Source organism: Carassius carassius, chromosome 41 (genome assembly GCF_963082965.1).
Source record: "Carassius carassius chromosome 41, fCarCar2.1, whole genome shotgun sequence".
NCBI lineage: Eukaryota > Metazoa > Chordata > Actinopteri > Cypriniformes > Cyprinidae > Carassius > Carassius carassius.
The window spans coordinates 15121697-15134660 of record NC_081795.1 but is presented as its reverse complement, the minus strand read 5'-3'; the positions used below and the strand labels follow the sequence as shown (position 1 = coordinate 15134660).

At 34.7% G+C, this 12964-nt stretch overlaps 1 protein-coding gene across 1 annotated transcript; it reads left to right on the top strand.

Moving 5' to 3' along the window:
• Positions 1-5390: 5390 nt before the first annotated feature.
• On the top strand, positions 5391-11039 carry LOC132123277 (NF-kappa-B inhibitor zeta-like). The gene is made up of 10 exons (XM_059533836.1): positions 5391-5661; positions 6872-6993; positions 7157-7222; positions 7308-7906; positions 8547-8652; positions 8742-8888; positions 8995-9055; positions 10154-10317; positions 10411-10497; positions 10656-11039. The coding sequence occupies exons 1-10, from the start codon at positions 5487-5489 to the stop codon at positions 10707-10709; spliced, it is 1581 nt and encodes a 526-aa protein (XP_059389819.1). The 5' UTR covers positions 5391-5486; the 3' UTR covers positions 10710-11039.
• The last annotated feature ends 1925 nt before the right edge of the window (positions 11040-12964 follow it).

Here is a 12964-nt window from a genome sequence, read left to right as displayed (position 1 = left end):
CATGACAAGTCTCAGTTAGTCTAGTATAGAATGCATAGGTAGGTTTTTTTTTTTTTTTTTTTTTTTTTTTTAATAAAAAGACAAGAAAAGGAAAAGTGCTAGTGTTAGTTGGTTAAGTGCAGGCGAAAAAGATGAGTCTTTAGCCGTTTCTTGAAAATGAGTAAAGACTCCGCTGTACAAATTGACATCACAAACATCAAAATTCCTTAAGTGAGTTGACATTCAGCCAAGTATGGTGACCCATACTCAGAATTCGTGCTCTGCATTTAACCCATCCAAAGTGCACACACACAGAGCAGTGGGCAGACATTTATTCTGCGGCGCCCGCAGGGAGCAGCTGGGGGTTAGATGCATTTCTCAAGGGCACCTAAGTTGTGGTATTGCCGGCCCGAGATTCGGACCCACAACCCTAGGGTTAGGAGTCAAACTCTCTAACCACTAGGCCACGACTTCCCCACTAATACCATTGTTTATTAATCCAGAAGTCAGTAAAGGTTATTAAAGGTCTTGATCAGATTGTTATTTAAAACATAAAAAAAGTAGTGAAGCTACATACTGAGCAAACTACAAACTTGGTGACTGCATGACTTGTTAATAATCAATAGATGAATTAATAGAGCAGAACATGAGCTGGCAAAGCTGGATGTGCTCTATGTTAGATCAACAGCATTTTTTCTCTGTATTCTAATCAGACACAGAAACACACCTTATGTCTCTATCTAGAGCAGGGGTGTCAAACTCAGTTCATGGAGGGCCACAGTCCTGCAGAGTTAAGCTCCAAGCCTGCTACAACACATACAACATGTAGTTTTAAAATGAGCCTGAAGGACGTTATTAGCTTAATCAGGTGTGCTTAATTAAAGTTGGAGCTAAAATCTGCTGGGCTGCGGCCCTCCAGGAACTGAGTTTGGCTCCCCAGATCTACAGCATCATCTCATCAGGGTGAAGTGAAGGCACTGCAGGTATGAGCACCCCTGCTGGCCAGACCATAGTAAAGAAATACTATTAGCATGTTTTATCTGTGGGAAGAATAATGATAGTAAATAAACCTTTCAAGATTCATTTAATAAAAAAATTTGCAATTATTTGTTTATTTATTTTTATTTTATTTTTTTCTTTTGACAAGAAATCAAAGTCAAGCAATAATCATTTAAAATAAAACTTGACAATCTAAAGAAAAAGCTCTTAAGCTTACCCTAATTCACAGCACTTCAACTTAGTGCAGTATAGTTGTCATAAAATTATAGCACTGGAGAGAAAAAGATTAGTTCACCCAAAAAATGAACATTTTTTGGCAGTTTACTATAATGCAGATGAGTTTCTAAGCTACATGCACTTACAAACACCCTATAATGATAAAAATCCACCCAGTGTTTTTTTAAATCTAATAAAATATTTACCCCTATCTTAAATCAAGCCGATCTCAGTTCCCATCTACATAAATGTCTACGCGTGAACCATTCCTGATCCAGTTTCACAAACAAAAAAGTGAATGTAAGGACTTTTAATGAATCTTTGCAAATCGCCTTTCCTAATAATGCTCAAATTAGCAAGTTTCAAAATGAAAGCGGCTAAAGTAATCCTCAGAAGAGAGGGGCGGAGTCAGCAGAGCTCATTAACATTTAAAGGAGAATGCTACAAAACGGCTTGCTCTGAAAAGAGATTTTTTTGACAGGGTAATAAAGGGTGTTGTTATATCATTGAGAAATTTTAACCAAACTATGTTGCAGACTTAAGACCCTAAAGAAACATATCAACTTGAGGAAAATGGGCATCTGATGACTCATTTAAGGTATTTTTTAAACTTGCTCCTGTGCTGATATCTTTGGACCTGTTCTGGTGACAGAAGCACATGGAGATTAAATAAATACACAAATACACACATACATACATTAATAATACAATTTCATAATTCACAATGTATGTAATGTATATAATGCAGAAAGAAAGAAAGAAAGAAAGAAAGAAAGAAAGAAAGAAAGAAAGAAAGAAAGAAAGAAAGAAAGAAAGAAAGAAAGAAAGAAAGAAAGAAAGAAAGAAAATCTTTAGAGCATCTTTAATATAATAATCACTAATCAGCAATACCAAATAAGACCACAGAGAGACACCAAAAGACCACCGGCCTTAACCTAACTGTACATTCTACTATATGGATCCATTCAGAATAACTAAACCACTAACCACTGCATAATCTAAATCACCTTCAGTCAGCATCAATTATAAAACACTTGTGCTTTTAAGCCAAATACATACTGAAAAGAATAATTTACTGTCATCTGTACGTGAGTCAATATTCTCTCTGCCATTTCGCCTATGAAATCAGCCATGATTTCTTTGCATTAGCGCTATTTTGAACTTATTACTAATGCATTCCCTTACTGGATCCTTGAACCTATCTTTTCTACCTATCTTTTCTACCTATCTTTTTAATGGGAGGTATCAAAATTTGAGCAGGTAGTACAAATTGTCAGAACATCCCGTACTGGAGATATATTAATTTGTTCATGGGAAGGAGTCGTCGATATGATAAACCTTTTATGATCTTTGCAATTTTTGTTAATGCCATCTTGAAATTCCTTACTTTCTTTCATCTTTCAGTTATCGCAAATTTAAGTGAAGAGTATGTTTTTTTTTTTTTTTAGATGTATCCATTTTTAAACTTCAACTAAACCATGTATTTATATCAAAGATTAATTCATTTTAAATCCTTGAATTCTGTGTAACACCGTGATTAAGCATTAAAACAAACAATGGTATAAAACAGCTAATCATTTCAGGAATACTTAAACTTTGCAGTTTCTGTTTTAATGGACCAAACTGTGACATACTTCCTCTTTTGTGAACAAACAGCAAATGGTTTGTTGCCAGGGATTTTTTAAAGCTTATCTTAGTTAAACAGCTCATTACAATAAAAGGAGCAGTCCAGTTTTTCCAAGGAACTTCCAAGGAAGTTATTGTTCCAGAACTTACTTTAAATTTATTAACCTGTTGGGAGTTTCATTTCTATCCTTTATCTTATAAAAACAACAAGATGATAAAATGTTCGTAAAGCAACAGCAAAAAGTCCAAGAAGTCCACACTGAATATTCAGATTCATGTTCAAATGAGATTCTCAGTAGTCTTGGTCTCTTGATTTTTGTTGCATTCTTGATTTTAAACACTTTCTCTTGTAATATGGGTTGAATGAGTTTATACATCTCTCAATGACAGTTTGTCTAATTAAGGTTAATTATTGAAGTACTTTCTGCAGCAAGTGTGGGCTTGTGCTACTAACAATGTATGCAATATTAAAAGATATGATTAATTGTAACACCAACATCACTGTCACAAAGATGTCACAAAGGTCATTGATACTCATGCATCTTATTCCACCATCTTTATCAGACACTTCTAAACTTCTAGGGAATATTTAACAGTAAAAATGATAAGAAAAAGACGATCTGTCCCGCATCATTATGGAAAGCATATCAAAGTTTATATCTTGAAGTATTGGGAAAGCGTTCACTTCACACAATAGATGAGAGATTAGGTTTGCTGGTAAAATGATAGAAAGCAAAGCACAAAACCATTTAATGCAACACTGATTTGTAGACACTGCTATGCATCAACATTGTTACTACTGTCTTTAATAAAGTGCATAAATCAAATTATTCAGTCAAAATGCCTGAAATCAGTCATGCCGATCATTTCAACGCTTCAAAAAAAATTACAAATGTTTGTCAGAAGAAGCTTAAAATGTCAAGTCTGTCATGCTTTTGAATAGTAAAAAAAATGTAGCAGAAAAAAAAAGATAACCCTAACAACCCTAAACGAAAGACAAATGTGACGAAAACTGACTGAGAGACGTCCATTAGTTCTGTGGCGCGTGCAGTGTAGTGCAGCACTGCCACCTAGTGTGAATACAGCGAGACAGCGCTTACCTCTGCGATGATTAGGACTCCTTGTGCTCGCTCATGTTACCTAAATCTGCATAACTGCAATATATATAACGAAACCATGCCGTCTGAAATATGCAGTAGAAGACATTCTGATTTTCTGGTGTTGATTGTTACTAACTTGAATTAAATTATTTGAAAGCATAGTAGTAGTATAGCCTACCTATTTATTTATTTATTTATTTATTCAGTTAGTTAGTTCGTTATCTTTATTTAAATAGTATTTCTTTATATTATTTAAATTGTGTGATGGTGTTAAACTATTATTGTGAGACTGACACATGCAGGAAAACAAACAAAACGTTGCCGATAAATAATACGAAAAGAATCACTTAAGCCTAAATTAGCTTGTTCGTTTTAAACTCGTTGATGATAACAGTAGCTTCTAGATTTATTGATAGTCAGTAGCCTATCGCAGGGAGTGCTAAAAAAGTCAAAGGAATATTGTTTTACAGCGTGTGTGTTTTTATGTCATCGATAGATGTCAGTATGGTATCAGTTTATTAATGACGCGAGAGATAACGCCAGTCAAAATATGTCCTAAACAATTGCGTAGTTCAATTTGTCTATTTGCTACTTGTATGACTTTCTCTGCTTTATTAAGGCTTCGTTTTGTTTATTCAAACCTTTGAGAATTCGTATTATTTTAATATTACCTTATTCTGGACAACGAAATAAATGATTACATGCTGTAGCTAGCTAATTATTCCTCAAAATAAATCCATTCCATAGGCCTAGGCTATCATATTGTATTATTTGTCTGATGATGTTTGATTATCCATATTTTATCCATCCATAACTAAGATAAATACTTACTTTTAAGATTTGACTATTCTACATAAAAGGTGATTTTGGCCATTTATTATAGGCCTAAGTGTTCCACATTAGGAACACACCTGTCCCACTTTAGGAGGCTGCGGATTTTCTCAGACGACTTGCACTAAGAGCACTAATATGTGTATCATTTCTTTTATGAATGTGTTATCTGCATTTTCTCTTTTGATTTATTTAGGACACATCCTGGGGTTTTTAAAATGGTATTAGTTGTGGATTTAATGTTTTGGTTAAACATTGCAAAATGTCACAGAAATCTGAAATGCAAAAAATGTCCCAATTAGGACACTGCATATGATAATAACTTATTTTGTTATAGTTACAATGAAGTGGAGACTTTGCAATAAATTATAGTTTCACAACAATAACTGCAGTAGCCTACTTTTATATTTTAGAAGGAAAATTAAAATTGTAATTATTTATCGAGATTGTGTATTATAATGGAATTTTATTATTAAAAGAGCACATCTTGGCTAGACCAGCTTTGCTCCACATGGGTTCACTGTTCTCGCATGTTAACTCAGGTGAGTTCTGTTGGAGATAGGTGACTGTCCCGCCTCTTCAAATCAGGTAATGAAAACAAACCGCCGCTGACAGGAAAAACTTGTTGAATGAGGACTAGCAGGTAAGCAGCCCATTCCTCGACCATTGTACGTTTGCTATCACAACAGTCTGAACGCGTGGCACTCTATAGTCGGCTTTAAAACGGACATCAGGATGGTGAGCAGTCAAGTCAAGGACACAGGTCCCAAAGACACCGAACACCGTGAGTATTCCTGTGGTGGGTCACCGCTGCCAGCAGAACCTCCTTCAGATTCAAATATACCGAATCTACCGAAACCAACACAGAAAGCGTCAGGGGCCAGTAAAGCCAAGAACAGCTGTCAAACAGGTGAGTACTAAATATCTCCAAAACGCTGTCCATGAAAGATTTATCACTGTGATGTCCCTGCTGGGGGAACTAGTTCAAGCCAGCCTGAGTTGGTGTGCTGGTTTAATATGGTGTTAGCCTATCTGGTTTAGGATTGTCTCTCTGTTTGGCCAAGCTAGTTTTAAGCTGGTTTGTCTGTACCAAAACCATTCTAAAAGCAGTCCAACACATAAGACGATCAACCCGTTTTCAGTGGTTTAAGATGTCACCTAATTTGAAAACACTGCTGTTCGAATGTTTGGGATCAGTAAGATTTTTAATGTGTTTTAAAGAAGTCTCTTCGGTTCATCATGACCAAAAATACAATATTGTAAAATATTATTACCGTATTAATTAATGGGTTTCTATTTTAATATACTCTTAAAATATAAGTTATTTCTGTTATTTCAACAAAGCTGAATTTTCAGCATCATTACTCCATTCTTTAGTGTCACGTGATCCTTTAGAAATCATTCTAATATACTGATTATCAATGTTGGAAACAGTTTTGCCTCTAAAAAATATATTTTTAGAACCTTTGATACTTTTTTTCACGATTATTTGATTAATATAGTTCAAAAGAACAATGTTTATTTAAGAGAAAAATATTTTCTAACAACAAAAATATTCTTTATTATCACTTTTTATAAATTGAACACATCCTTGCTGAATAAAAGTATTTATTTCTTAAAAATATAAATACAAATAAATGAATAAATAAATACACACAAACACACACACACACACACACATATTATTATTATTATTATATTATTTTAAATTGTAATATCTCACAATATTACAGTTTTTTTCTATATTCCTGATCAAATAAATGCAGCCATAATGAACAGAAAGCTTCTTAAAAAATACAAAATCATACTGATCCCAAACATTTGAAGATCAATGTATGCATGTGTGTGTGTGTGTGTGTGTGTGTGTGTGTGTATATATATATATATATATATATATATATATATCTCATCCACGTATTCAGGACTGAAGACTGACACATGAATAAACATAAATTTGACCAAATTGTTGGCTGAGAGTTTGATATTGATTCATAAGCTGGTCTTGTGAACTACAGTTAGCAGAATTTCACCTTATGCTGTTTTATTTTCATAAAAGCCAGCGTTAAATCTGGAGTCATTATGGAAGTTATGACCTGTATAATAGGCCTGTGTTCCTTTAGGATCCAAAAAAAACAAGTCCACTTCTGAAAATAAATACCTCGGAGTCCGAGTGAAAATGCCAGTACGGGACATGCTCAAGAATATACGGATAGCCAAAGGGATTGACCCTAAAGATCTGCAGGTATAATTCTTTGTCCTACAGTCTTTTATGGTCATAATGAGGCAGGTGCATCATGTTCTGACTCTGTGTTTTTTAGGGAAATCGTTCTAAGGCACCTGAAGGTAAGTTTTAGACATAGAAAAAGTCAGCATAATCATTTAAACCTCATTGTGTTTCTAATTAGCACTATCTTTGGTCCAAAGGGGAAAAGAAACGAGTTAACACAGGTGGAAACCGGAGACGTTTTCTAGTGAGTGGCATCTTTTTCTGTTATTGTAGAACTAGCTCCTTGTTTAGACAGACATATTGTGATACATTTCTCATGTCTGTTACAGAAACAACAAACAAAAAGTCTAGAGGAGCTTGCGATTATAGTAGAAGTGTTGGAGGAGGATCTTAAGACCTGTCAGTCATACAGATTGCCAGATTACAAAAGCCCTTCAGCTTCATGCTCTTCAGAGTTCTGGGTTGAAGATGCATCTCCACAGGGTTTCATGAACACAAATGACCAGGAGAATGAGATACCTCCTTCTCCAAGCTACCCGTCTGAGACCTCCCCTGTCCACTCTGTGTGCAGCTCCTACCCGTCCCCAACTTACAGCCAGGGTGCCGATGTCTTCTTGGGAAATCAGGAAGAATATAGCAGTTATGAGTCGGATAGCTACAGGTATGATGGTCAATATGGAATGAGCTGCTCTCCTGCCAACTCATGTGAATACCAGGTGCCCTCCCCACAAGAGTCATTCAACGCCAGTCCCAACCCAGAAGTTTGGGAGGTTTCCTCTCAAAAGATGAACTGTCCACCATGGCCACATTCTCATCACAAAGAATGGAGCTGTATGACCACCTTCTTGACTCAACTGGAAACAGAGGAGAATCTGCTGCGAGGGATATCTGACCAAGAGCTGCTCGCAGTAGACGAAAACGGAAGGATGTAAGATTATTTTACTTTACTTCAAGAACTCACTGAAGCCATTGCAGATGGTTTCTTCATGCAGAATCTAATGAGTAATCTTTTAAAGGCAGCTGTAATTTTTTAAAAATGAAGAAAATGCACAGTTTCTGAAAATAATTTTCAAGTACCAAGAATTGCAAGGGTACTTTTGCAGTGCCACCGAAACTTTTTATGAAATACAGAAAGAACAAAAGTGGGTCTGCGATCGTTGCTGTTGCGCTCAATAAGCGACTGCATTAGTTTTCCACTCCCAACTTTATGACAAACCCCATTATTAAGTTCTCAAGCAGAGCAGAATAAAAGAGATTAATGGGAACCCGGTTGAAATCTGAAGCAACAAAAATGGCACAGAGGGTCTTCAAACAAGCCCTCTTGCATGAAATGATTTGAACAATGGATATTGATAATGGCCACACAAATCTAATAAGCATCCTGAAACACTACACCAGATGAAATGACAATGTTGTCAAGCAAATACTAGCAGGGTTTACCTTTTAGTGGAATGGCCCTATAGTACTCCACCCATTGAACACATCTGTTTACAATTAGTGAAGCCATGACATAGAAAAGCGAACAAATCGTGTGATAGAAAGTGACAGCTTTCATTTCCTCTCCACAGTCTTTTACACAGAGCTGTTGAGGAGGGAAAGAGATCCCTTGTGTATGTTATGGCCAGGAGGATGGCGGCTTTGAATAAATTAGATATCAAAGATTCAGAGGGAAAGGTGAGAAACAATCATACATGCATATTCTCTGAGTGTCAGTAACCCGACAAACACACATAAATGTTGCATGGGCCTGTTTTTCTTCCCAGACTCCCCTTCATCTTGCTGCACAGACGAATCAACACTTAATGGTGGTTGATTTGGTGTCACTTGGTGCAGAAATCAATGTGAAGGACTGGAATGGGAAAACATGTCTTCATCTCAGTGCAGAGAATGGATATATTCGAGTCTTGGAGGTAAAATCTCTATGTGGTGCTTAAATATTAGCAAACAGAACTCTTCTACACGTTCACTCACTCATACAGAAAATGTCTTCTTTTTTTTCTTCTTTTTTTTGGGCAGGTCCTGAAAGGTTTAATGAGAGATGGCGTATATATTAATTTGGAAGAAAGAGATGCAAACGGTACTGTATGTTGTGTTTGGTTCACTTTATGCTAATAATTGAAATGTGCATGGCATAACCAGTTATTGCTTTAAGTATTGTTCCCAGAAGTCAAGTTGCCATTTTGGCTGCAGTAAGGCTGTGGCTGCATTCCTGCTGCATACACCTGGAAAGAATCCAGCAGCGCTAGTCACAAACCTGTTGTTTTATTACCTTGTTGTGATAGAGCTGTCACATTCGACCGTGTTTTGTTATCGGAGAGACATAGAAGTGGTGTGGTTTAATGATTTGATATTTAAGATATGAGATAGTTGTTGAAATTGTGTTGGCAGAGTATACATTTTGAGCCAATGAATTAAGAATGAACTTCATTCTTCCATTAGTTAATGCATGAACTAACATTAACAATAATCAATGCATTTGTCACAGTATTCATTTATTCATTCAACTTTGTTAACGTTAGTTAGTTAATAAAGTACAACAATGCTTTTTTAGTTCATGTTAACTCAGACCCATTAAATAATATCAACAGATCCAACTTAGTAATGTGTTAGTAAATGTTAATTTTAATGAACTTAACACTAAGATGAATAAGTACTTAAGTATTTATCATTGTTAGTTCATGTTAACCAGTATATTTATCTGTTTACAAATGGAGATTTATTGTGCTACCAACCAATATGTCTTGCCATCCAGGCCTAATAAAATACCTATTAGCATTCATACACTCATTTTGATAGTTTAACGTAAATAATATGGATCAGTGATGACACTTTTTGTCAAATAATTCATTCAGAAATACATGAAAAAGCAATTCATACACACAGTGGCTTGAATACACCTCTTCTATTACTGTATAAGCATGTTTGTAATTTCTGAATCAACACACACACATATAAGTACATACAACTATGTGTACCTTACATTTATTTAAATTATGCAACATGATATAGTTCTTGGCAAAGAAACTAATTGGCAAACTGTGCTAATTTTGGACCCTGGATTAATCCATAAGCTTACACATTCAACTTGCTTTTGATCAAAGCATCTGCCAAATGGCTAATTAAGTCTATTTGTACCCTGTGTATAGAACATGGATTGATGTTTTTTTCTTTGCAGGGCTCAGTGCGCTGCAGTGTGCAGCAGTAGCTCTTAACCACACAGTGAAGGAGCTGGAGCTGTGTGGACCTGCAGGATGGGTCAGACTGCACACCCTTCATGAGGAGCAGATGATAGAAACACTAGAGTGCCTCCTTCAAATGGAGTGCTATTTACACACTCCGGTGAGAATGAGAGACGTTCAGTACATGCTGCTGCCCAACATGATTCACTTGAGGAGGAGTTTCATCTCCTTTGTCTGTTTGTTTCCATTATAGGTTCAGGGTCGATTCAGTCCAATGAAAGGAGCTGTTGATTCCAAGCTGTGTGAACAAGCAACCTTCTTTCAGTCAAATGAAATTAAGGTGTGAGGCATGTTTAATTCTGATGACTGATGTTCTGCATAAAAGCTTGTTTAATTTGCTGTTAAACTGACTGATTTTAACATGTTACGTTTGTAGTCACAATTTCTGTCACGGCAGTGATTATAAACGTTATCATTTAATTGGTTTTCTTTCCTCAGGCCAGAAACAACATGATTTGGAAGCGGTTTGGCTACATGTGTGGCTGTTTCTAACAAAGGTTGTTTTCTCTGTCAAGCCATTCAGTGCTGTTAACTGACAGTAAATGTTTTTGAGTGAATACAAGCTTTTACCTGGCATTGAAGACAAAATGTACATTTATGTCACAACTTTTAGTTATTGTTAACTTGTTTTGTGGAAAAGGAGGAAGAGAGTCTTCAAGCCATGGTAAAGCTATGTATTATGCAACCGTAGATTTTGTTCAGTGTTCAGGTGAAAAGTGAGGTGTATCGCTGAACAAAAACATAATGGTTGCCCATTAGCTGGTTTCTGTGAAACTTCCACTGTTAGTTACGTATGAGTAGCAAAATGTAAAAGAAAAAAGACCTATGAGTCTGACAAATGCCACAGTTCCTATTTGCTCCAAGAGCAAGTACTTTTGATACTGAGGATAATGTAATGGATTACATATATATATACTGGTGTACAATGGTAAAGTACAGTAGCTATGCCAACAATGGAATAAATCTAGATTTAAGACAAATTTTGACCAAAAAAAAAAACAGTATGCACAACAGTATAACTCTTTTCTTTTAAAACTAGTAGCAGTTATACATATATATATATATATATATATATATATATTTGTGTGTGTGTGTGTGTGTGTGTGTGTGTGTGTGTGTACTATGACATTATATAAATTGTCAGTAAAGTCAGTAAAGTTTTTTAAAGAAGGAAGACTGGAGTAATGGCTGATGTAAATTCAGCTTTGCCCTCACAGAAATAAAAAAATACAAATAAAATATAAAATAATTAATATTCAATATTTCACAGTATTCCATTTTTTATGAATTAAATAATTATAGTCTTGGTCAGCATAAGAGGCTCCTTTCAAAAACATTAAAAGAATCTTAGAGACTCCAAACGTTTGAACGGTAGTGTGTATATATATTAAGGCTGGTTATTTAACGCGTTAATTAGATTAAGTAATTATGGAGAAAGATATCGCGTTAAAATTATTAACGCATTTGACGCACTTGCCCCGCCCCAGACTTATGTTTTCATACAGTCGATTGATGACTAATATGAGACAGCACAACAACTAGTTTTAGTTTATTATTTAGAGTATTATTTCATTACATAATTAATTTAATATTTTAATTAATAATATATAATATTTTAAATAATAATAAAATCAAGAAAATAAATGATTAAAGTTATAGTTCACCCAACCAAAAAGGACAATTCTGTCATCATTTACTCACATGGTCCAAAAGATTATACATGTATGTAATAAATTATCAAACAAAATATTTCTTGCTGAACCTACTTTTTGTAATCTCTGTTTGATCCTTTGCACAACAATGACTTTAAATGACCTTTTCAGGGTAATTTCTCTAAATTTGATGTGCGATTAATTAGATTAATTAATCACCACATCATGTAATTAATCAGATTACAATTTTTAATTACGCTTACCAGCCCTAATATATATATATATATATATATATATATATATATATATATATTAATCTCATTTCTGTTTTACATTATTAAACCAATGGGCATGTAATACTGTTAATGTTATACAGGCACAGAGGGTGAAGCATATATATTGCATACTAAATATGTTGGGGGTGGTTTATGTATATGACACATTTAGGGCTTCATTAATTGTATCGTTTTATTGTAATACATCTTGAGTTGAATGAATCTTTTTGTTTTCCCAAATATGTGTTAACATGAATATGGCTTTGAAAACAAAATAGACATATAGCATGTTAAGGGGTATGAATATGAAATTGTTGATGTGATGTTTCTGCAAGAGATTTGATGGAACATGTTTATTTGTGGTTGTCTATCTAAACTTATTTTTAATATAAATGGTTATATATGTGTACTCATATCAGTTAATACTCATATTGTATAAGAGTTAGGGTAAATGGATGTTTATCATTAGTTTGCATTGGACATTCTTATGCCAATTAAATTTCATTTTCATTTGTTTTTAATTAATATTAAATATTTTATGGAGGATAAAGTTATTTTTTCTTGATAATGCATGTTGTGTCAAAGTAAACAGCTTGTCGAATAGTATTAAGTATTATCGGGTCACAAAATGTCAGTGATTTGTGGAAACATAACAAAGTGTTTAAACTCTGGCAACGTCTGTAATTATCTGCATATACAGAGATTTTTGTATTATTGGTATTTGGAGTTATTTTTGCATTATTCTGAAAAGAGGAGTTCTCATAAACTTAAATTATGAGTTTCCCATCAGTCATATCTCGCGCAGGTCTGTGCCAGAGGC